We start from the raw sequence: 24,150 nt of genomic DNA, 5'->3' as shown, positions 1-24,150 counted from the left end.
CCTGTCTATCGTCTTCAAGGCGATGGTGTCGTCTGTCCAGGTTCTCCAGCAGGCAGGATCCGTGGAGAGGCTCGGCAGGTTTCTGTGGTCCCTGCCGGCTTGCACGAGGCTGCACCGACACGAGAGCGTGCTGAAGGCGAAGGCGATCGTCGCCTTTCATCGGGGACATTTTAAGGAACTGTACAGGATCCTCGAGAGCCACACGTTCAGCCTGCACAATCATCAGAAACTGCAAGCCCTCTGGCTCAAGGCTCATTATATCGAGGCCGAGAAACTGAGAGGGAGGCCTCTGGGCGCAGTCGGTTAGTATTAGTAATTATTTAGACATCAGTGTTTTTTGTTTGTTGCTTAGGCCATGTTATGGTTCGTCGCTGCGAGGAAGAACGGCCGCGTGTCGCACGTTTTTCCGGTTCCAAGATATTAAAGTTTAAGTTTATTAAAGTTTAAGCGGTGCGCTTCAAGTCGCATCATTTCAGCTTAAAATTTCTAGATATTGCTACCTGCGACCATTTTTCCTTGCAGCCTCGGATATACTTGCAAACACGGCTGCAGATAATTTTCTTTGAACAGAGATAAAATCGTTTAAGTAACGCCGATGTTACTATTTCTGTTCAAAACGCGTTTATCTGTACAATAATTAAAAAACCGTAATGTCTATGATCTGCGGCAGGGCTCGGAATTAAGAGCACGCGGGGCGAGGCCTGCGTGGGCCACGCCTCCTGGCTCCAGTCGCGCGTCGCGCTCGCCAGTGGCCGCCTACGCGCCACGCGCACGCGCATAGAGCAACAGGCGTACGCACCTGACGCGCTCCGTGCCGAAAGAGGCGGTCGCGGGAGAGCGAGACGCTGCGACGGGAGCCGGGAGGCGTGGCCCTCGACATCGCTGCGTTGCCTGCGCTTAATTCCGAGCCCTGGTCTGAGGTTTTGTACGATCCAGGTACAGTATTTCCTCCGCAATGTCTCGACGCTTGAGAGACCTTCGGTCTCAGACCTTTGGGAGCGATTTGTTGCGCGAGATGGCAGACGTAGAGACGCGACGGTAAAAGAGTCGCTCGAGTGCGACGCCACGGAGGAAATACTGTACGATGTGACGTACTGTAGGGCGGAAGCCGCCAAAAATATTTCTTGGAAATATATTGAAGAATATATTTCTTGACGCTAATCGTATAATATTTGTGTCTCAAAAAAAATTCTTGAAGCTAATTGTATATTTGTGCATCAACTTGTTTATTCTCTACGTTGAGAATTTACGTGCGCACAAAGTTTATAAATCAATATTGAATAATATCAATATTTAATTGAATATGTAATAATAATACCAATATTAATTGAATATATAATAATAATACCAATATTAATTGAATATATAATAATAATACCAATATTAATTGAATATATAATAATAATATCAATATTAATTGAATATATAATAATAATACCAATCTTAATTGAATATATAATAATAATAATACCAATATTAATTGAATAATTGAATTTTACTAAATACGTGTCCCTGAGCCTATAAATAAAAATTAAATTTAATTAAATGACATTGAACATTCGTGCTACCTAAATGACCAAAAAAAGCAATTAATTGAATCAGGGGAACCGCGAAGAAAAATTGTACAATTCAGTCATTCTTGAGACGGGATTCTTTGAAGTCGCGTGGTCGACTTCAAATTAAAAGCAAATTAAACAATCGTATCGCGATTCAAACGTTCAATGAGTAATTTCAACGGCGTTTACGAAGCGCGACTTTTTAACGCGTTCGGGCGCCTTTTACCCCACGCTGTGCGCCGTCCGAGCGTCGCGCGGCGAACTTGTCAGAATCTACCTGAATAACAAGGTAGAAGTAATGGACACTCTTGTTCGACGGTGTCAGTGTTTATTTAGCAGTCTAGCCTGCCGTCGAAGCCGAGAAAGCCAGTCACACATATAACGGCACATATAACGCGTGATCTGTGAGTCACGCGAAAGACTTCTGGGTTTATAAGTTAGACGTCGGATTTCTGATTGCTCTTGCTGATAGAAAATGAAATACACAAACCGACCGTTTCAATTTTATCAGCTGACATATTATCTGCGCGTCGAATACTTCACTATTATGCAAACAAACCGGCCGCGGTCCGCTTTTATTTCCCTTTGATTGCCGCGCGTGGAAGCAAGCAAAATATTCGAAGCGACCGAACCGACTGGCAAATTGGGATCCTGAGCATTTTACTAGCTTCTCCTTTTCCAAAATAGCAAGAGATCGTAATATGCATGGTGTCCCGAAAATGTCTCGCAATTCGAGAACGGGAGGTTCCCGAGGTAATTTGAAGCAAGTTTGTCCTTTGCGAAAATGCGATCCGTGGCTTCGTTTACGAGTTATTAACGAAAAAAGAGCGACCAATGAGAGGCGAGATATGCTGGCGCAAGGCGGCCGAGCCAACGAGCGGGGCTGGGCTTCGCGCGCTCGTTGGCTCGGCCGCCAAGCGCCAGGCGAGAGCTCGCCTCTCATTGGTCAGTGTTTTTCCGTTAATAATTCGTAAACGAAGCGTCGTGGAACATTTTCGCAAAGGAGAAAGTTGCTTCAAATGATCTGAGGAACCCTCCATTTCCCGGAAGTAACGTAATTTTAAGACACCCTGTATTTATTTGTACAATAATATTGAATAGTACATTTAGATGTTATTACACGATGAAAAATGTATAAAAGAACATCGCTAGAACAAAAATACGCATTTTCGCTGAGGAAAAAGTTACTTCAAATGATCCCAGGAGCTTCTCATTTCCGGTTTGCGAGACATTTTTGGGGCTCCCATTTTTTTGGTACCATAAGCGTCGAGCATAAGAGGTAATTATGCGAGGTGGGCCAGATCGAAGCAGACAAACTATGTCAATGTGTTAGGGCCGTTGTTCTGAGTAAAAAATGTTATGTACACCATAGGTCGATTCGTCTTCGTTTTCGAGATTGTGGAAGAAAAGTGGCGCGGATCGCATTGCGCTTAACTTTTTTAAGCTTAGCTTTTTAACTTCTTTTTTAAATTCAAATTATCACAGCGTTTCCATCCGTGTCTTTTTGTAATGTTGTTCATATTTTTGGGTATAAATTTTCTAGTATTTTTCTATAATAATAATAATTTTACTCACAGCAAGCGCACATTAAATAATATAAAAAAGAGAAGCAAATTTATGTATATTTAAAAAGAAAGTCGATAATTTTTAAATATATTAAGATAATTTTAAATAAACCCTCCATTAAATTAAAATGTGATTATTAATTTTATATAATTTCATTTATTACATTTGATCTTTGTCCTAATATGAACAAGCTAAACCTAAGCTAAACCTAAGCTAAATCTAAGCTAAACCTAAGCTAAATCTAAGCTAAACCTAAGCTAAATCTAAGCTAAACCTAAGCTAAATCTAACCTTATCATCAACTGAGTTTAAAATTGAAAAAATATAACTTGCTGCTTTTATAATATAAAATTCCCTTATTATACAGAGCACAATGCAATGAATCCGTTTAGCCTAAACTAAATCTAAGCTAAATCTAACCTTATCATCGGCAATGAGTTTAAAATTGAATAAAAACTTGGTGCTTTTATAATATAAAATGCTCTAATTACACGGCACACAATTCAATGAAATCGCAGCAACGGCTGACTTCGGAACCCCAGAAACAAAACCAGCGTCCCCTCGTATCTTCAGATTGTTATGGTTAGCCCCCCTCCCCTCTCCCACTTAGTTCAGCCAACAGAGTCAGGCACCGACACATCCGATACGTTCCTTATCTTCAGTCAAAGACGTTTCTGGAAACATCGAATTATTATTGTATTCAAACAGTGACTTCGTTCCAGCGAATATATACACGCATAATATTCCAATATATGCATAATATTCCAATACATGCATACATACATACATTCCAATACTCGCATACATTCCATGTACGTACAAAATCAAAATTGTTGTCTGCATTGATTGCAAGAAATTGATGCTAAATAGAACGTTCTTTCTTTAACAACTCTAATAGATGAACAATATAATTTGACACTTAAAAGTTCTTTTAATATTTTTCCTTTAATATTACAAAAATTCTTTAAAATTCTTCTACTTGTTCCACTTTAAAAATTCTTTCAATATCATCTCAAATCGCTCTAAACGCATAAATCCGTGTCGCATAATGACCGAGAAAAGCATTGTAAATTAATGAAACCGTGTTTTTTTATGCAAAATAAAAATCGTCTTTAGCAACAGCAACAAATAAATGCTGAATAAAACGTTCTCTCTTTCTCCGTTTAACGATTCTAATGAAAATCAACGATAATTCATCTTTTGAATATTTTCACTGTCTCAAAATACCGTGCACGCACGAATCCGTGACCAGCGATTTAAGTCACGCATTACGAAAAAATACATCGTGATTTTTCTTCGCGATTTTTCTTTCTTTGCGATTTTTCTTCGCGATTTTTCTGCGCGATTCTTCGCGATTTTTCTGCGTGATTTTTCTTCATAACTTTTCTTCGCGACTTTTCTGCGTGATTTTTCTTCGCGATCTTGTTGCGCGATTTTCCTTCGCGATTTTTCTCCGCGATTTTTCTGCGCGATTTAGTCGTTAGCCGTTGTCCGCGACGCGGCGAAACCCGTGTTTCATTCACATATTTCATCGTCGTGTCTCGCGGCTATTCCGACCATTCCCGTTCCGGATCCGATACACGAAAGATTTTTCCTTCTCGCTCCTACGGTTCCTCTCTCCGATCCCCCGTAATTTCGTTTGACACCGCTGACGTGCGCGCGTTAAAAATACAACAAGCACCGGCGCGAGCGCGGATATTGTAACAACGCTCTGGATTTAATTCACCGGCGATCGTAATAGCCGCCGCGGCCGGCGGGAAACATATCGCGGAGAAATAAACGCGCGAGCGCGCGCGCGCGCCGCAATTTCGCGCGGACCATGCCAGCTTTATTTCTGTCGCGCGTTGTAAACAGAAGGATCGCGGGGTTTAACGAGCTGACGTTTCTAATTAGATCTTTCCATTTACTTTCGCGGACCAATTCGCGACACCCGATCTCTTCTGCCGCGGCCGCTAAAACCAGAGAGCAAACAGGAAAACACGCTGTCACCATCCCCCCTCCTCTCCCTGGTTTTTGCTGCCTCTTCCGACAATTTCCGGTGCGACAAAGTTCTCTGGATCTTTGGTAACGCGGATTTTTTTTTTCATGCGAGATATAGAAATTTGGCAGTGCACTGTTTCGCGGGAAACTTGAGTCTGAGTCTTTCCTCTTTTTTGAGACGTTTTGATAAAGATTGCATTGTTATCAGATTAGGCAGGTATTCTTCGATTATTCTTAATGTGTGTCATAGTTTGAGTTCGTTGCTTTTGGTCGGAAATTTAGTTCAGTGTTTTTCGATAGTAGATTTTTATTCTAGATGTTCAGATCTAATGTTGCTCAGATGTCAAATGTTGTTGAACAGATGCGATATTATATAAATTATCTTTTAGAAAAGGAAATAGGGTTGGAATTGTTTAACGTCCTCGCAGGTGTGTTTGAGTTGTCTGAATTGAACTTGGACTATCAAATATTCAATATATTGTGTTATATTTATGTAATATTATATTTATATTATATTTATTTATGATAGTAGATATAGTATTATATTTATATTATACTTATCTATTATATTATATAATATTATATTTATTTATACAATATTTTCTTTTGTTTTGCCCTTCGTATTGTCTTTTCTCCTACTAAATGATCTTCCCGTAAATAATTGAAATGAAATAAAATGGAATAAAATTGAATAGAATTGAATAGAATTGAACAGAATTGAATAGAATTGAATAAAATTGAATAGAATTGAATAGAATCGAATTGAATAGAATTGAATCGAATACAATGGAATAGGGTCGAATAGGATTGAATAGGATCGAATAGAATCGAATAGAATCGAATAGAATCGAATAAAATGGAATAGAATCGAATAAAATTGAACAGAATCGAATAAAATTGAACAGAATCGAATAAAATTGAATAGAATTGAATAGAATTGAATAGAATTGAATAGAATTGAATAGAATTGAATAGAATTGAATAGAATTGAATAGAATTGAATAGAATTGAATAGAATTGAATAGAATTGAATAGAATTGAATAGAATTGAATAGAATTGAATAGAATTGAATAGAATTGAATAGAATTGAATAGAATTGAATAGAATTGAATAGAATTGAATAGAATAGAATTGAATTGAATAAAATTGAGTAAAATTGAGTAAAATTGAGTAAAGTTGAGTAAAGTTGAGTAAAATTGAGTAAAATTGAGTAAAATCGAGTAAAATTGACTAAAAAGAAATAAAATTAAACGTCGCGTTCACGTTCAACGTTTCTAGAATCAAACCAGTTTCATATTTGCCTCCATTTCCGATTTCTCTCATAATTCTTAGAGCGTCTTCGCTTATCTTCGTCGATTCGACGCGACTGTTCCTTTTTTTTTTCTTTTTCAAAGCAAGGAATCCAGAAATCGTCGTCGTTCGATCTCAACAACACCCGTCGAATATATATCACACCTGTACGCTGGCGGAATGCGTACGCTTAGTCACGCGACATAACTTCTCTCGCGGATCGGCATGCGTTTCCAAAATGTGTTGGCCAGCGGCCGCGCGCGCGCGCGCGCGCATACCAAACGCGTTTCCATTGAGGAATTCCACTTTGATTTTCTTGTTCAACGCGGCGTCACGCGAGGCGACGCTGTTTCTCAGCGGCGTTCTAATCTTCATTTACACGGGAACACCGAAACGGATCGAACCGATAAAAATCTGTTCCGTTCGCGAGAACGCAAGCGCTGCGGCGGCGGCGAGACGCGAATTGCGCGCGCGCGCGCGCGCGGTGCGTTTCGCAGCGTGTCCGGATCGAACGACAGAAATAAAATGTTGGTGGCGGTTGCGTGCACCGTTTCAAAAATATCGCGACGTTATTTCGATGCCTCGCTGTCTTTAACGTAAATCACGTAATCCACCCTTGACTTGACGCGGTTTACTTCGTAATTAATGACCGCGTCCCGGCGAGGCGAGACGAGGCGAGGCGATTTTCCTGGCAAGGAAAAAGTTATGATTCTCTGTGAAAATCATCGGCCGTTTTATTGGATCCCGTTTAACGAATTCGAAGTTGTGAAATAATAATAACAGTTCTATTAATTAAGAGAGAAATATAATTTCTGTGAATTAAAATGTAAATAAAAGTTATATTAATTAAAATATAAATTAAAGTTCCACGAATCATAATATAATTAAAAATTCTATAAACCAAGGATATAAATAAAAGTTATATTAATTAAAATATAAATAAAAGTTCTATGAACTAAGCCATAAATAAAAGTTCTATGAACTCTAAGCCATAAATAAAAGTTCTACAAATTAAGCCATAAATCAAAGTTCTACGAATTAAATTATAAAGAAGAGTCGTACAAATACAGTGTCCCATAATTACGTTAACACCCGGAAAGGGGAGATTCCTGAGGTCATTCGATGCAACTTTTTCCTTTGCGAAAATGTTCTCCGTGGCTTCGTTTACGAGTTATCAACGAAAAACACTGACCAATGGAAGACCAGTACCGTGTCGCGCCGGTCGCCTGACGCAGCAACAGTGGTCGCGAGGGCGTGGCGCCAGCCGCACTCGCTCTTCGATTGGCCCACGTTTTTCGTTAATAACTCGTAAACGAAGCGACGGATTGCAATTCCGCTAAGGAAAAAGTTGCTTCAAATCACCTGAGGAATCATTCCATTCCAAGTGTTAACATAATTATGGAAATTCCTGTATAGAAGAATATGAACTAATTACTTTTCCATTCGTGGCGATATAATATCAACGAAATTTCATTTTTATAGAGACAATCGTGCAAAGAATACCGTCTAAAAAATCAGATATCCTGTACATATACAGAAAAATAGTATTTTAATACAGAAAAATAGCACTTTAAAATTGCAAATTAAGATTACGATCAATGAAAATAATTCTGCTCGATATTTAAATCGGAATTGAAGCAACCGAGATTATTAAGAGCGGGAGGCGAATTTTCCTAGAATTTCTTTCACGCGGAAACCGCGCATAAGAATTCGATTTCGAAGCGACGAGCGGATCGTCGAGAAGACCTCGTTGCATTTTAGTCGAAAAAATGCGAATTTGAACGGCGTTCGGACGCGCGTGGAACGCGAATTTCACCGGACACGGTTTGAATTGCAGGGAAGTATCGCGTGCGCCGTAAGTTTCCCCTGCCGAGAACGATCTGGGACGGCGAGGAGATGTCCTACTGCTTCAAGGAGAAGTCGCGGAGCGTGCTCCGCGATTGGTACGCGACCAATCCGTATCCATCGCCCCGCGAGAAGCGGGAATTGGCGGAAACAACGGGCCTCACCACCACGCAGGTCAGCAACTGGTTCAAGAACAGGCGGCAACGGGACCGCGCGGCCGAGCACAGGTATTTATTTATGTATTTTTTCATTGTTCATTATTTGTTTAGAGCGGCGAGAACAATTGTCGGCGCCTATTCCGCGCCGACGTACGACGATTGTCGCCGCCATAATTTGTTGCCTGATTCGAATTTGATTCGGCGCCAAAAATATCGCGAGAGAAAGACGAAGACGGCGAAGATTGTATTGGGATTATTGGGAATTCAATTTGGATTTGTTTCATCGCGAGAATTTTTTAACGTAATCGTGTCGCACGAATTTTCGTATTATTGTATTATTATGATGCAAATATATTGTAATATAATAATAATAATGATATTGATATAGCAATTATTACATGATAAAGGAAATATAAATATATTGTAATATGATAGTAAAATATAGAAAAAGGAATTATTATATGATAAATATGATATAAATATATTAATTATTATATAATAAATATAATATAATAATATAATATAAATGTAATATAATACTAAAATATAATAATATATAATATATATTAATAATATTATATATTATAACGACGAAGATCGCCATTGGTCAATAGCGGCCGATAGCTGCGGCAGTGGGGCGGCTAGTAGGAGGGGGAAACGTAAACGCGAAGGTGCCTTCTTGTCGCGCGAGGACTATACGTTCACGCGTTGCGCGATTTCACGTTTTAGGAAATTGTGTGGTCGCACGAAACTTTTCTTCTTGCAACAATAATCGCATAGTGTGCCTAAGAAAAGCTTTCATAGCCTACGTAAATTCAACAAAGAAATAACGTAACAAATTTATTACGCAATTGTAAGCAATTATATCCTAATAAACGAAACTTGAACAATAGTTTTCTATTATATATTTCTATATAATAGAATTATAATGTAATAATAGAATATAATATATAGAAAAAATATTTCTACCATAGTGAATATAATATATACTATATAATATAATATACTGTTATATAATAGTAATAATATATTAATATACTAATATATTTTTATATTATATATTCACTGTGGTAGTGAATATATAATATAATATACTATTATATAATAGTAATAATATATTAATATACTATTATATAATAGTAATAATATATTAATATACTAATATATTATTATATTATATATTCACTGTGGAAGAAATGTTTTCAAAGACTATATATTTCCACTCTCAGAAAATGAAATAAAGAAAAATTAATTTCTCCAAAGTTCTATATTAAAATACCCCCTCAATTAAAATAATTGTTAACAAACTATTCCAATAAGATTCACTATCCAGCGCATATTTTTCTTTTAAAGCTCTTTATTCTAAATTGTCACGGACCGCGGAACGACGTGTTCCCTTTTTCTCTATTGTCTTCCCGTTCGCCTAATAATAGAGCCGTGCAGCGCAAATCAATCCGAGATACATTTTGAAACGGTGGCCACTTGTCGTTTGTCGTTGTCCGGCGTACACCGATAGTATAAATGCTCCATCCGTTCTTCTCTGAGATATAGCCGTACCGAAACCGAAATACAATAAATTCTCCCTAATTGACGCTCGGATTCCGCACGAGAATGGACAATTTGGGAAGCGGAGACACGATTATATTCGAGCCTCCCCGTCTCGTTATTATAGTCGTTGACAATTGGTGAAACTTTCCGTTGGTGAACTTTTCGAGCGAATTGGTAAATTTCCAACATTGATGTTTCGTGTAATTGAATTTCGAAATGTAATATGTTGTCGTTGTAAAGTATATTGTTATGTAATGTTGTTGTATAATTGTATTATATTATATTGTTATATAATATAGTATTGTTGTATTATACAATATTGTTATATTGTTATATAATATAATATTGTTATATTATATTGTTACATAATATAATATTGTACAACAATGTTGTACAATAATATTATACAATGTAGTTAAATATAACAATATTGTTAAATATATATAACAATATTAAATAACAGCATTGTTAAATATAACAATATTAAATAACAATAGTTATATAATAGTTATATAATACTGTTATATTATATTGTTATGATACTGTTATATTATATTGTTATATCACCTTGTTATATAATTGTATTATATTATATTGTTATATAATATTGCATAATATTGTTATTTAGTTTTGTATAATAAGATTGTTATATAATATTGCATGATAATATTGTTAAATATAACGATATCTTACAATAATATTATTATATTATATTGTTATATAATATTGTTAAATATAACGATATTATATAATAATACTGTTATATAATGTTATATAATACTGTTATATTATGTTGTTATATTATATTGTTAAATATAACAATGTTACATAAAAATATTGTTATATAATTATGTTAAATATAATAATATTATACTACAATGTTGTTATATTATATTGTTATTTAATATTTTATAATAATATTGTTATTTAATATTATATAATAATGTTATATTATATTGCGAGTCGCGAGGCTCGAACAATCGTATCCCCTGTTCCCAAAATCGTCCATTTTTTCGCCGGATCTTAACGCAAATTAGAGAAAAATCCCTGTAAAATCCGAGCGTCAATTAGGGAGACTTTTCCGGTATAAACGTGGATATTCACGGCAGAATCTGTGCACCGTTTGTCCGCGCGCATTTCTATCGAGCGCACAATATTCGCCGCGGGCGGCCTTGTTCGAAGTTAATCGACGGAGCGGCCGCGGTTGATATCCGCGGAATTCGGTGGCGGGCGCAGGCGTAGGAGTTTCATGTTGTTTGGAAGGTCGTTGCTCTATATCCGATTTTAGACACGACCGAGCAATCTCGAAGACGGCCTCATAACTGCGTAACGTAGGCGCTCTGCTTGTTCCTCGCGCCCTCGCGTCGCGACGCGATTCTCGTCGCGTTCTCCCGACATTTCCTCGAAAATTTTCCGACTACGCCCCTCGCCGTTTCGCTCGATTTCACCGGACGTTTCACGATCCCGTCGCATTCCTCGAACGCCCCGCGAACATTACAACGAAAGTTGTCCAGCGACGATACGTTCGACTATTTTTTCAAACAATTTCGTTTGTTTACGAAAACAGTCGTTGCTTGTTACTCGTAACGTTGCTTCCGACGAGAAAAAAAGAGGCAAGGTGTACGATTCGCCGCAGCTCGTTCGCAGTTTTACGAACGCGAAATTTCTCATAGATTGTTTATTTCACGCGTTGTTTATTCGCGCGATTTATTTAACACTGTGACCGTTGTCGTCGATGTCGGCCGGCAAATAGCGCGGCGCTGTTTATGAATTATGCAAATGTTGCATATTTGGCTTATTTGTTTGCGTGTTCCTTTGGAATTGCGAAACGATTAATGATAGGTATTGTTAGGAATAATTGGAATTATTGTGAACAATTCGCGATTTTGTTGTCGAAATGGTGACACGTTTCGCTTGAACAATGAGATGTTTCGGCTAGTTGGTATTTGTTTTTTCAAGTTGGAATAAGTGGAAGCTGTTTTTCATATTTTTTCGATTCAATATAGTTCGGTACGGTTCAATGTGATTCAATATGGTTCAATATGATTCGATATGATTCGATATGGTTCAATATGATTCAATATGATTCAATATAACTCAATATTATTCAATATAAATTCAATATAACTCAATATAATTCAATATAATTCAATTTAAATTCAATATAACTCAATATAAATTCAATATAACTCAATATAACTCAATATGATTCAGTATAATTCAATATAATTCAATATAATTCAATATAATTCAATATAAATTCAATATAACTCAATATAAATTCAATATGATTAAATATGATTCAATATGATTCACTATAATTCAATATAAGTTAATATAAATTCAATATAACTCAATATAACTCAATATAAGTCAATATAATTCAAAATAAATTCAATCTAATTCAATATAATTCAATATAACTCAATATGATTCAATATAATTCAATATAATTCAATATAATTCAATATAATTCAATATAATTCAATATAATTCAATATAATTCAATATAAATTCAACATAAATTTGATGTAGCTACGTGTTAAATATACTGTTCGTTATAAAAGTTGCAAAATTATTAAGTAATGAAAATTATTATTATTATTATGTTAAATTAAATTATTATTCTTTATAAAAATTATCATTACTACTATCACCTTAAATTAAACTATTATTCTTTATAAATCCTTGCCATTACAATTATTTCAAATTAAATAACAATAATTATTATATTAAATTATCAGTAGTACTTCGATTCAGATCAGAGTTCGTTCGAGGCGCGAAAGATTCGCAGAAGAACGATTGCGCTACTTACGACGTTCCAGGCCAATAACGTACAAACGGGGAACACGAGCCCTGCCGAGAACGATCGGAGCTTAAAAACACGTGATATTAATTTTCACGCCATTCGCAAGCCCGCAATTTTCGAGCCGAGACGAAATCGGCCGAGGCGTAACACGAGCCGCTGACGCCGCGCTTAATCGAAGCTTCATTACCCACGGCCGGAAAGTGTTAAAATTCTCGGCCTGCTCGGAGTCGATTTAGGTCCCGTTATAATGTATACTACCCCCCCCCCCTTCCTTCTACCCTCCTGGCATCACTGAAATCATACAGAAACTGCTGTTCGGTTTTTTTGCGCGGCCGCGCCTCGAGCCGCGGCCGCCGCCGCCTTCTCCATTTTCCTCTCCTCTTTTTTTTTTGCAGCACGCCAAGAACAAAAGAAACCCGAAATCTCGTTCAAGGGATCCCTTCATCCATGTGGCAGCCGAATAAAAACCAAAAAAGAAAGGAAATGTTGCTTTTCAGCCGAGGAAAAAAGCATCAAATTATCCGCATTCCTCTGTCTTTAGCGAGGCCTAAAGACGCGTTTCAAACGGCCCGCGGCCGTATCGGAGATCTTCGTCGGAACGCGTTCTCGTCGCGTTCTCCTTCGCTCGCGGATTCTATTTTCGCGTGAACGGAATCGTTGTTATATATACAGGGTGTCCGGAAATTATTGTGTTTCCTTGAAGCGATGGGTTCGCGAGGTGATTCGAAGCAACTTTTTCCTCAGCGAAAATGCGATCCGAGCTTTCGTTTACGAGTTATCGAGGAAAAACGCGCGAGACCAATGAGAGATCGCGTGCGGCCGACGCCACGCCCCACGCCGCGTCAGACGGCCGACGCGACGCGGCATTGGCCGCGTGGGCGGAGCGCCGGCCGCACTAGCGCTACGATTGGTCCGCGTTTTTCGTTGATAACTCGTTAACGAAGCCTCGGATTGCGATTTCGCTGAGGAAAAAGTTACTGCAAATTAGCTGAGGAATCTTCTATTTCTGGATCGCGAGGCTTTTTTGGGGATATCCTGTATAAATCCGCGGTCTTGTTATAAGTGAACACACTCCGATTTAATTAACTTGGTAAAGCAATTCGATTAGTATAAAAACGTAGGTCTGGACTAAACTAATTGACCTTAATAATAATACTAATAATAATAATACGAAATAATTGACTCTAAAAATAATAATACGATATAACTGACCCTAAGACAGTTCAATTACTATAAAAACGTTGATCTGACCTAAACTAATTGACCCTAATAATAATAATAATACAAAATAATTGACCCTAAAACAGTTCAATTACTATAAAAACGTAGATCTGGCCTAAACTAATTGGTCCTAATAATAATAATAATACAAAATAATTGACCCTAATAATAAAATAATAATACAAAATAATTGACCCTAATAATAAAATAATAATACAAAATAATTGACCTCCAGCTTGGAAACAGAAATTATTCTTATTATTATTGTTATTACTGTTATTATTATTGTTATTATTATTATTAAGTAACTAACACGACAAACAACGAGACACCTCGGCATCTCGTATTTCCAGACTTATATCGAAATACTCGGGAACGTGAATCATATTTTACATAAGTTCGTTGTAATAATTTCTGACACGATTTTCCGGGCACCTACGGACACGTCAACAGCACATCAAAGCAAATTTTCAAGGCACTTATATGACCGCCTGCGCCAGTCAAAGGGTTTGTACGAGACGTCTTCACTGTTCAGATGTCACGTATCCGATGATTTATTGCTTCGCAGAAACTAATACCGTTCCTTCTCTATGAAGATATTACGATGGTTCCGTATTCCCCCCCCCCCTCCTCCCGCCCCCTATGTTTACCTTGCGTATCTCCTTAATAAAATTCGTCGGATAACTAGAAGAAAATATCCAGGGAAATGTGAAACATATACTTTGTTTCAAGCTAAACCTAACATTGCTGCACAAAAAATTATCGTTTTTATATTTCTTTTTTTCTCTTTCGAGATTGTTGGCACCACGAAGAGTCCGTTAGAAACAATTCTAAGAATGTTATTGTATGCAGACTATAGTAAAAATGGTCTGCGGATATTTATGTAAAATAACAATTTATTTATATTACTTATTATTTTCTTATTTATATTTACGAGTTAATATTGGGTGGAGGGAAGGAGATTTTTTAATTCTTTGACACACACACATATACACAATATACGACGTTTTTATTGCTTGGCAGACTGCAAATCTTTGTGGAAAATAAAAATTGTCTACGTCGATTTTTCCTTTCTTAAATAATTTTGATAATTTCGATGAGCAACTTCGAAATATTGTAAACATCTTGAAATTTGAGAATGTGTTTTGGTTTTCACTGAAATTACAATTTATGTAGCCAGTGGCCGCTACTTTTTACACGCGACGAGTATACTCGTCGTGACAGAAAATATTGCAATTTTTCTATGGCGAGTATACTCGTCGTGACAGAAAATATTGCAACTTTTCTATGACGAGTATACTCGTCGTGATACGAAAATATTGCAATTTTTCTATGGCGAGTATACTCGTCGTGATACGAAAATATTGCAATTTTTCTATGACGAGTATACTCGTCGTGACATAAAATACTATCAGAGTTATTCGTGACGAGTATACTCGTCATGACACAAAATACTGCCACTTTTCTATGACGAGTGTAGTCGTCGTGACACAAAATATTGCCAGTTCTCCATGACGAATATATTCGTCGTGACACAAAATACTGTCATTTTTCCATGACGAGCATACTCGTCATGACACAAAATACTGCCACTTCTCTATGACGAGTATACTCGTCGTGACACGAAATATATTGTCACTTCTCCAAGACGAGTACTATAGAGAATACTATGTAGAATACTACATTCACTTTACAAACAATATATTTCAGCGAGTAGTTGTCACAAATTCGAACGTCCGCAGTTAAAAAATGGTTAATATACAAAAGCAAAAGCAAAGATATACTGGTTCCAAAAATTTCAATTATTATAACAGTCCCCGGGAGCCTCGCTTCCGGTGCCACGGTCTCGTTTAATGGCGCGTGATGGAAACGACCGAACGGCGAAACGTTCGTTCCCGAATCGATGGATACCATAAATATTCGAAAGCGACGAACGGAGCAAAAGGGACACAAAAAAGGAAGGGGGAGAAAGAGAGAGAAATAAAAGCCGGAGGAAACCGGTGGACGCCTCGATTTCGGTGGTGAATCCGTCGATGCGAATCGCGCGGTGGCCCCGGGATAGAGACAGACGCGCGCGCGCGCGCCACTTCTCTACTCGTCGAGAATTTCGCGAGGGAGGAAGTGGGAAGCACCACCGTGGCGAGGCCCAGTCCAGTGCACAGCCGTGTCACGCCACGGGGAACGTATCGAATTTCTTATGGCTTCTGTGTATTCCCATGAGCGGAGACGGAAGGTCAGAGAGAAACAGGGGAGGAGAGCCACCGATAGAGAGACCGAGAGAGAGAGAGAGCGATAGAGAGACCGAGAGAGAGAGAGAGAGAGAGAGAGTGATAGGGAGACCAAGAGAGAGAGAGAGAGAGAGAGCGATAGAGAGACCGAGAGAGAGAGAGAGAGAGAGAGTGATAGGGAGACCAAGAGAGAGAGAGAGAGCGATAGAGAGACCAGGAGAGAGAGAAAGAGCGATAGAGAGACTAAGGGAGAGAGAGAGAGAGCGATAGAGAGACCAGGAGAGAGAGAAAGAGCGATAGAGAGACTAAGGGAGAGAGAAAGAGAGCGATAGAGAGACCAGGAGAGAGAGAAAGAGCGATAGAGAGACTAAGGGAGAGAGAGAGAGCGATAGAGAGACCGAGAAAGCGAGCGAGCGATAGAGAGACCAAGAGAGAGAGAGAGAGAGGGGGAGAGAGCCGCGGTGGAGGCTCCTATAGTCCTATCCGATGGCTTTGGGGGTATCGTGGATACGCATGGCATCATTCGCGGCATATTAATTACAGGAAATCCCACAAAGCATTCATACCGTCCTCCTGCACCCTCGCCTTCTGCAGGTAATTCGCTACGCGTGCGCGCGAGCGAACTGTTCGAAAGCTGTTTGATCGAACGATCGATCGGAGAACATTGTTTGTTTGCACGGTTTTCGGCTGCCTTGCTTCTCTTTGCGTCATCGTGACGATTGTTGGTTGATGGAAATATATGTTTGACAATTTTGAGGATGATTTCTTTTTTTGAGAGCGACGATGTAAATTTGATTCTATGGCCACCCTTCGAAGCCTTGATTTCGACACCGTCGAGGGTTTGAGGGAGGAATTAGAGCGTCGAGTGATGATTATATGGGTATTCTATTATAATATTATATTTTAATATTAATATATTCTATTCTTTAATATATTCTTTAATATATTAATCTATTCTGTTATATATAGACAAAATATTAATATTGAGAATTATATATTAACGTGTTCTATTCTATATTCTCTATTTTAATATTAATATATTCTATACTTTAATATTTTAATTAAAATTTGATATATTAATATTATTTTATTCTATTTTTTAGTATTATATATAATCTATTCTATTATATATTCTCTATTTTAATATTAATCTAGACTATTCTTCAATATTTTAATTAAAATCTGATATATTTGCATTCTATCATTCTATTCTTTAATATTAATCTATTCTATTACATAGATAAAATATTAATATTAATAATAATAAGAAATATAAATCTGTTTTATTCTATGTTCTATTATATATTCTCTATTTTAATATTAATCTATTCTATTACATAGATAAAATATAGATTATATAGATAAAATATTACGATTAATAATTATACATTAATCTATTCTATACTATATATATATATATATATATATATTCCCTATCTCAATATTAATCTATTCTATATATTCCCCTTTTAATATTTCAACTTTAAAACCTGACACATTTACATTCTCATAAAATGAGAATTAATTAAAATCTAAGAAACATTCAACAATCATTCACCATTGTTATTTCAGATAATTTAACCATTTTCATTCTCTACAATTAATTCGATCAAAGTATCTCATTCGAAAAAGAAACAACTATTCGAACAAACATCGAATAAATAACCAGACAATAAATGCTAATAAATAAGAAATTACAATAACAATTGTCCCAATTCGTAACGAACAATAATTATTATTCGAAATATAAAACACCAGAAATTATTCATTCGAACAACTTATGTCCCGATTAAATATTTATTCGAGACAATTCAAACAATATACCGTACTCTTACCTGCTCGCGTGTCTGACCATAGTCGACCGATACTACTGACATCAACCAATACTACTCGCATTCTCCACCTGGTTCGCGAGGCAACGATTCGCAACAGATCCGATCGGCCGCGAAACGTACGTAATTAATTCTCATTTTAAGAGAATATAAATATGTCAGATTTCAAAATATTAAAGAATAGAGAAGATTAATATTAAAATAGAGAATCTATAATATAGAGTAGATTATTATTAAAATAGCAAATATATAATAGAATAGATTAATATTAAAATAGAGAATATACAATAGAATAGATTAATATTAAAATAGAGAATATATAATAGAGTAGATTAATATTAAAATAGAGAATATATAATAGAGTAGATTAATATTAAAATATAGAATATATAATAGAATATATCAATATTAAAATAGAGAATATATAATAGAGTATATTAATATTAAAATAGAGAATATATAATAGAGTATATTAATATTAAAATAGGGAATATATAATAGAATATATCAATATTAAAATAGAGAATATATAATAGAATAGATTAATATTAAAATAGAGAATATATAATAGAATATATCAATATTAAAATAGAGAATATATAATAGAATATATCAATATTAAAATAGAGAATATATAATAGAATATATTAATATTAAAATAGAGAATATATATAATAGAATATATTAATATTAGAATAGAGAATATATAATAGAATAGATTAATATTAAAATAGAGAATATATAATAGAATATATTAATATTAAAATAGAGAATATATAATAGAATATATCAATATTAAAATAGAGAATATATAATAGAATAGATTAATATTAAAATAGAAAATATGTAATAGAATATATTAATATTAAAATAGAGAATATATAATAGAATAGATTAATATTAAAATAGAGAATCTATAATAGAATAGATTAATATTAAAATAGAGGTTTCGAAAATTCTTATGGCAATCGACGAGTTCAACAGACGTCCTTTCAGCAACCGTTCGCTGCGAGTCGGCCCGCAAGCTGATCCGAATTAAAGCTGGATCACTCGGCGGGGGCGGAAACGTGGTTTCGGTATATATGTATATATATATATATATATACATATATCGGGCCCCGCGGGACTGGGGCGTCTCGTGGGCGTTCGTATCGGGCAAAAAACCTCCCGACACCGGGACGCATGGTGTAGTCTCCCCGGGGAGCTCTTATCGAACGATTTAACGGCCCCGTTTAGACCCGATATTGTACGCCGTTTACGTACACGTATATATGCATGTAATACGCGGACGGAAGAACAGACGATTTATTCAAAGGTTCGCGTGATTTGAAGTTCTCCCGCCGAGAAGCAACAACCTTCGATAATTTAACCCTCGTACACACGGATCGTGTAATAGACACGCCGTTTACTTGTGAGACCGTTTACTGCGGGGCGATCTTTCTTTTTTCTTTTTTTTTTAGGCACCGTACGTTCGGAATTCTATTTTGGACGAAATTTATTTTTAATGTTGATCTGTTCCGTTCCTTGATGAGTTTAATTGAAATTTGGGGTATTTATGTGCTTTCGTTCTGTGCTTTAATGTTAATCTATTGTATTGTATATTCTCTGTTTTGATATTATTCCGTACTATTCTTTGATATTTTTGTTGAAATTTGATGTATTTGCATTCTCTATCGTTCTATTCCTTAATATTTTAATTGAAATCTGATATATTTGCATTCTATCGTTCTACTCTTTAATATTAGTATATTCTATTATATATTCTCTCTTTTAATATTAATATATTCTATTATGTATTCTGTATTTTAATATTGATATATTCTATTATAGATTCTCTATTTTAATATTAATCTACTCTATTATATATTCTCTATTTTAATATTAATCTATTCTATTATAGATTCTCTATTTTAATATTAATCTATTCTATTCTGTAATATTTTAATTAAAATCTGATATATTTACATTCTTTCATTCTATTCTTTAATATTAATCTATTCTATTATATGTATCTTTTCTCTATTTTAATATTAACCTATTTTATTAAATAGATTAATATTAAAGAATAGATTAATATTAAAGAATAGAGTAATATTAAAGAATAGAATAGGTTAATATTAAACAATGGAATAGGTTAATATTAAAGAATAGAATAGGTAAATATTAAAGAATAGAATAGATTAATATTAAACAATGGAATAGGTTAATATTAAAGAATAGAATAAGTTAATATTAAAGAATAGAGAATAGATTAATATTAAAGAATAGAATAGCTAAATATTAAAGAATACCATAGATTAAGGTTATATTATGTAATATAATATAGATACTGCAACTCTCTTTCTCTCTCTCTCGTGAATAAACTGCATTCTTTATGCGAAGTAAAAATAGTCTGCAATTTAGAAACAATTACCTACAAGTAACACACATTTATTTTGCATCTTAATATGACTTCAGTGATTCACCTATAACAATATAATAACAGTAATTTCTCCCTAATTGTCCTCCAGCTTTTCATGATTAAAATTGAAGAATTTAAGCAATAGGCGATGCGATTATTCGAGCCTCGCTCCTCGAATAATAATAATCGAACAATCCTGTTCGATTTGCCCGAGTCGCTCGAGTTTGCTAATTTTCGTGTGCAATCATAGTGCGTCAATTAAAGAGAATTTATTGTACACTGTTGTACGAAGGTGTGTAGTCTACTGTTCTCGATTATGGTACGCGGAATGCTGTCCCTCCCCCCCCCCCCCTACCTCCACCGATCGCGGCATGACGAGATCAATTCACCGAAACGAAAATATGTATGCGCTACGATTTAGATTCGATTTCGTGGAATTAATGAGTCACACGTGGACTACCAGGCCGCCGCAATGGCCGAACGAGAATAAAAAGAAAAAGAAAAAGAAACAGAAAAAAAATTGTGACTGGTGCAACGGTGCGAGGCGATAAGAATTGCTTACCGTTGTGTGTCCCGGAGCCGCGAGATCCGCGACTTATTTACGTTTCATGCTGCCTCCGTGTCTTTGCCAGATAAAGGGTTAGGTTACCCGGTCTCGATTTTCTGAAATGTTGCGCGAGAACGGACGAAGATTATCATCGGATTTTACTGCTTTCTTCGTCGAGCACTTTATTGTCTTTGGTTAACCAGTTGTTTGTATGAAAACGTGGAAACAGTTTTTGAACATGTTTTTTAAGGATGCACGACGTCTTTTTGTTAATATTATATTATATTCATATTATATTACATTATATTATATTATATTATATTATATTATATTATATTATATTATATTATATTATATTATATTATATTATATTATATTATATTATATTATATTATATTATATTATATTATATTATATTATATTATATTATATTATATTATATTATATTATATTATATTATATTATATTATATTATATTATATTATATTATATTATATTATATTATATTTATATTTGTAATATTATATTCATATTTATAATATATTATATTTATATTTACATATTATATCTATATTTATATACATTTATGTACATCATATATTTATTAAATATAAACTATTTCATTCGGTCAAATTAAAATTCGAAACGTAAGCAGTGCGACGCCAATTACTTTTTCGTCACTCGTATTTAACATAATATATATATATTTTTTTAATATAATAATATAATACATCGATTATTATCATCAATCGATTTCTTATCGCCAAAATGTGAAGAAAAGGGGCAACGCTGTAACAGAAAATTGTCTCAAATTTCACGTCAGATTACGTGATCTCTATACAAGGTACTAAACTAAAATTTATATAGGCACATGGGCTATTGTTCACTTTGTTCCGAGTTTCTCGTCAGGAGAACAATAGAATCTATATATGTATAGGAAACTATTAAAATTTTCGGAGTAAGTTCGATAGATCGATTCGAAAAGGTGTATTATTACTAAAATCTATTTGAATTGTTTAATATTTTCCAAATTTAATATTTAATATTTTCATATTTCAATATTTTAATATTTTAATATTTCAATACTCTTTAATATTTTAATAATATTTTCACAAATTCGAAAATGTTACTTTAAAGTAATTAATTAAAGCTAACTCAAACCTCTTTAAGAATTCAGTCTTTAATACAAGAGATTTCGTAAACATATTTTCGAGACTGTATTCTTCGACAAAGTGCAAAATCGAGTCGTTTTCTTCGAAAATTCACCCCAGAATACCTCCTTAAATAACGAAAATCTTTCGGATGACGTAAAAGAGATAATCGTGTCGCCCGCCCTCAGCAATGCACAGCAATTGTTCTCGGTCTCGGGTCATCTCGTTGTCCCTTCGACACTGCTGTCGGAAGCAGAAAAAAAAATCCGTTCGCTTTGTCGTGTCTGGTAGCCATCGGTGTCCGATGACCGAACGTGCGCGCGAAACAGAGTAACGCGCCGCGGACGATAACGAGACAGAAAGATGCTGATCGCGAGATACACGTATCTGGGCGGCGGCGCCGGCTGTCGGTTTTATCAGCTTCTTCTCTTTTAACCGGCGCGATTTTATTCATCCTCGAATGTCGTCCCGTTGCGCTTTTCTGGCAATCGAGAACGAAACGGAGCCGAAACTTTCTCAAGCCTCTACCCTGCATCCTAATCTTTTGTTTATGTTGCACGCAGTGCAATCTTTCTCGACGGTGTTCGATTACATTTTCGATGACGTGATTGAATTCGTGAAATTAATGAGACACGCGAAACTTTCGAAAGTTGATGGCGAGACGTTCTCTCGTGCAAAACGCGCTGCTTTGATAATTTTTAACATCGCGGCGGTTAATTGCACAGTTGAATTTTTGTTGTATGGTAATTTCTCCCGGATTCGCGTTAAGATTGCGTACAGAAAGAGGCAGATTTGGGAAGAGGATATGTGATTATTAGAGTCTCGTGGCTCGTTTTTATAGTTTAGTGATCGTCGATAATAATAAATATCGTAAATTATATAATAATTAATATAACTATTAATATTTATTATTATTAAATATTATAATTATTAATATTATTAATATTAGTAATATTAATATAATTAATACAATTTTTTAATCAACGATCGACTGAGAACAACTAGAATAAATTGATTATACAGCTCGTACAGAAAACATTTGTGCATTAAGGCGTTATTTATACAGGATTTCCCAAAATTATTGTTCAAGCGCGAAATGAAGGATTCCTGAGGTGATTTGAAGCAACTTTTTCCTTTGCGAAAATGATCTACGAGACTTCGTTCACGAGTTATCAGCGAAAAACGCTGACCGATGAGCGATCGCGTACGGCTGACGCCCCGCCCTTGCGTCCACTACCACTGCGTCACACGGCCGGCGCGACACGGCATTGGCCGCGTGGGCGGAGCGCCGGCCGCACTGGCGCTCCGATTGGCCCGCGTTTTTCGTTGATAACTCGTTAACGAAGCTTCGGATCGCATTTTCGCAAAGGAAAAAGTTGCTTGAAATCACGCAAGGAACATTCTGGAACACTCTGTATACGCGACACAGGGAAATTGCAATTTTACACCTTACAAAACAATGCAAATCATGTTTCGCACGTTTTAGTATAATTCCTAGAACACCTTGCGCGAAATAAATGATGCGACCAGTGCAATATCGATGAACAAAAAATTATTAATTTATGATTAAAGGTAGATCGACGCAGTTAAATTGTGAATAGAGTCAAATTGTCAGTTAAATTAAAAAAAATCGACTCTAATCGAAACGAATAAAGTGCAAATTCGTCGCCAATTATCCAGAGCGACGTTCGCGCGTTTCAGGAACATTCTGGACGGCTTCTTGCCGATGCACGTTGCAACAATTCCACTTAAATATACTTTTATTACCTTCATTAAGCCGGGCGGGGATAGGACGGGATCGTCGAAAGCCGGCCGCGAGCTCGCTTCCGTGTTCCTCCGCCGCGGGAAAAAGCACCGTGATAAATAGCGGCGACGCGAGCCCTGGGACACGTGCATCCATCTTTCGGCGCATAAACCGTCGGAAAGTGTATCGCGCAGCCGGCCCGGCCCGGCCCGTTCCGATGCATTGTCGCGTTCACGCTCCGCTCCGCAGACAAAAATAAACTAACTGATCCAGA

General features: G+C 35.9%; 1 protein-coding gene across 2 annotated transcripts in view; it reads left to right on the top strand.

Annotated features, from left to right (window-relative positions):
• The window catches only part of so (SIX homeobox 1 protein sine oculis), a 75,708-nt gene that overhangs the window by 11,284 nt on the left and 40,274 nt on the right, over positions 1–24,150 (top strand). Inside the window, exons 2-3 of one of the 2 annotated variants that reach the window (XM_033471953.2) lie at positions 41–302; positions 8,230–8,464. In XM_033471953.2, the coding sequence (XP_033327844.1) occupies positions 41–302; positions 8,230–8,464 (497 nt within the window). Of the gene's footprint in view, positions 1–19; positions 303–8,229; positions 8,465–24,150 lie in introns of both variants that reach the window. The other variant, XM_033471952.2, reaches the window with a different exon arrangement.

The sequence above is a fragment of the Megalopta genalis genome, chromosome 16 (genome assembly GCF_051020955.1).
Source record: "Megalopta genalis isolate 19385.01 chromosome 16, iyMegGena1_principal, whole genome shotgun sequence".
In the NCBI taxonomy this organism is placed as follows: Eukaryota; Metazoa; Arthropoda; class Insecta; order Hymenoptera; family Halictidae; genus Megalopta; species Megalopta genalis.
This window is presented reverse-complemented; position numbering and strand designations above follow the sequence as displayed.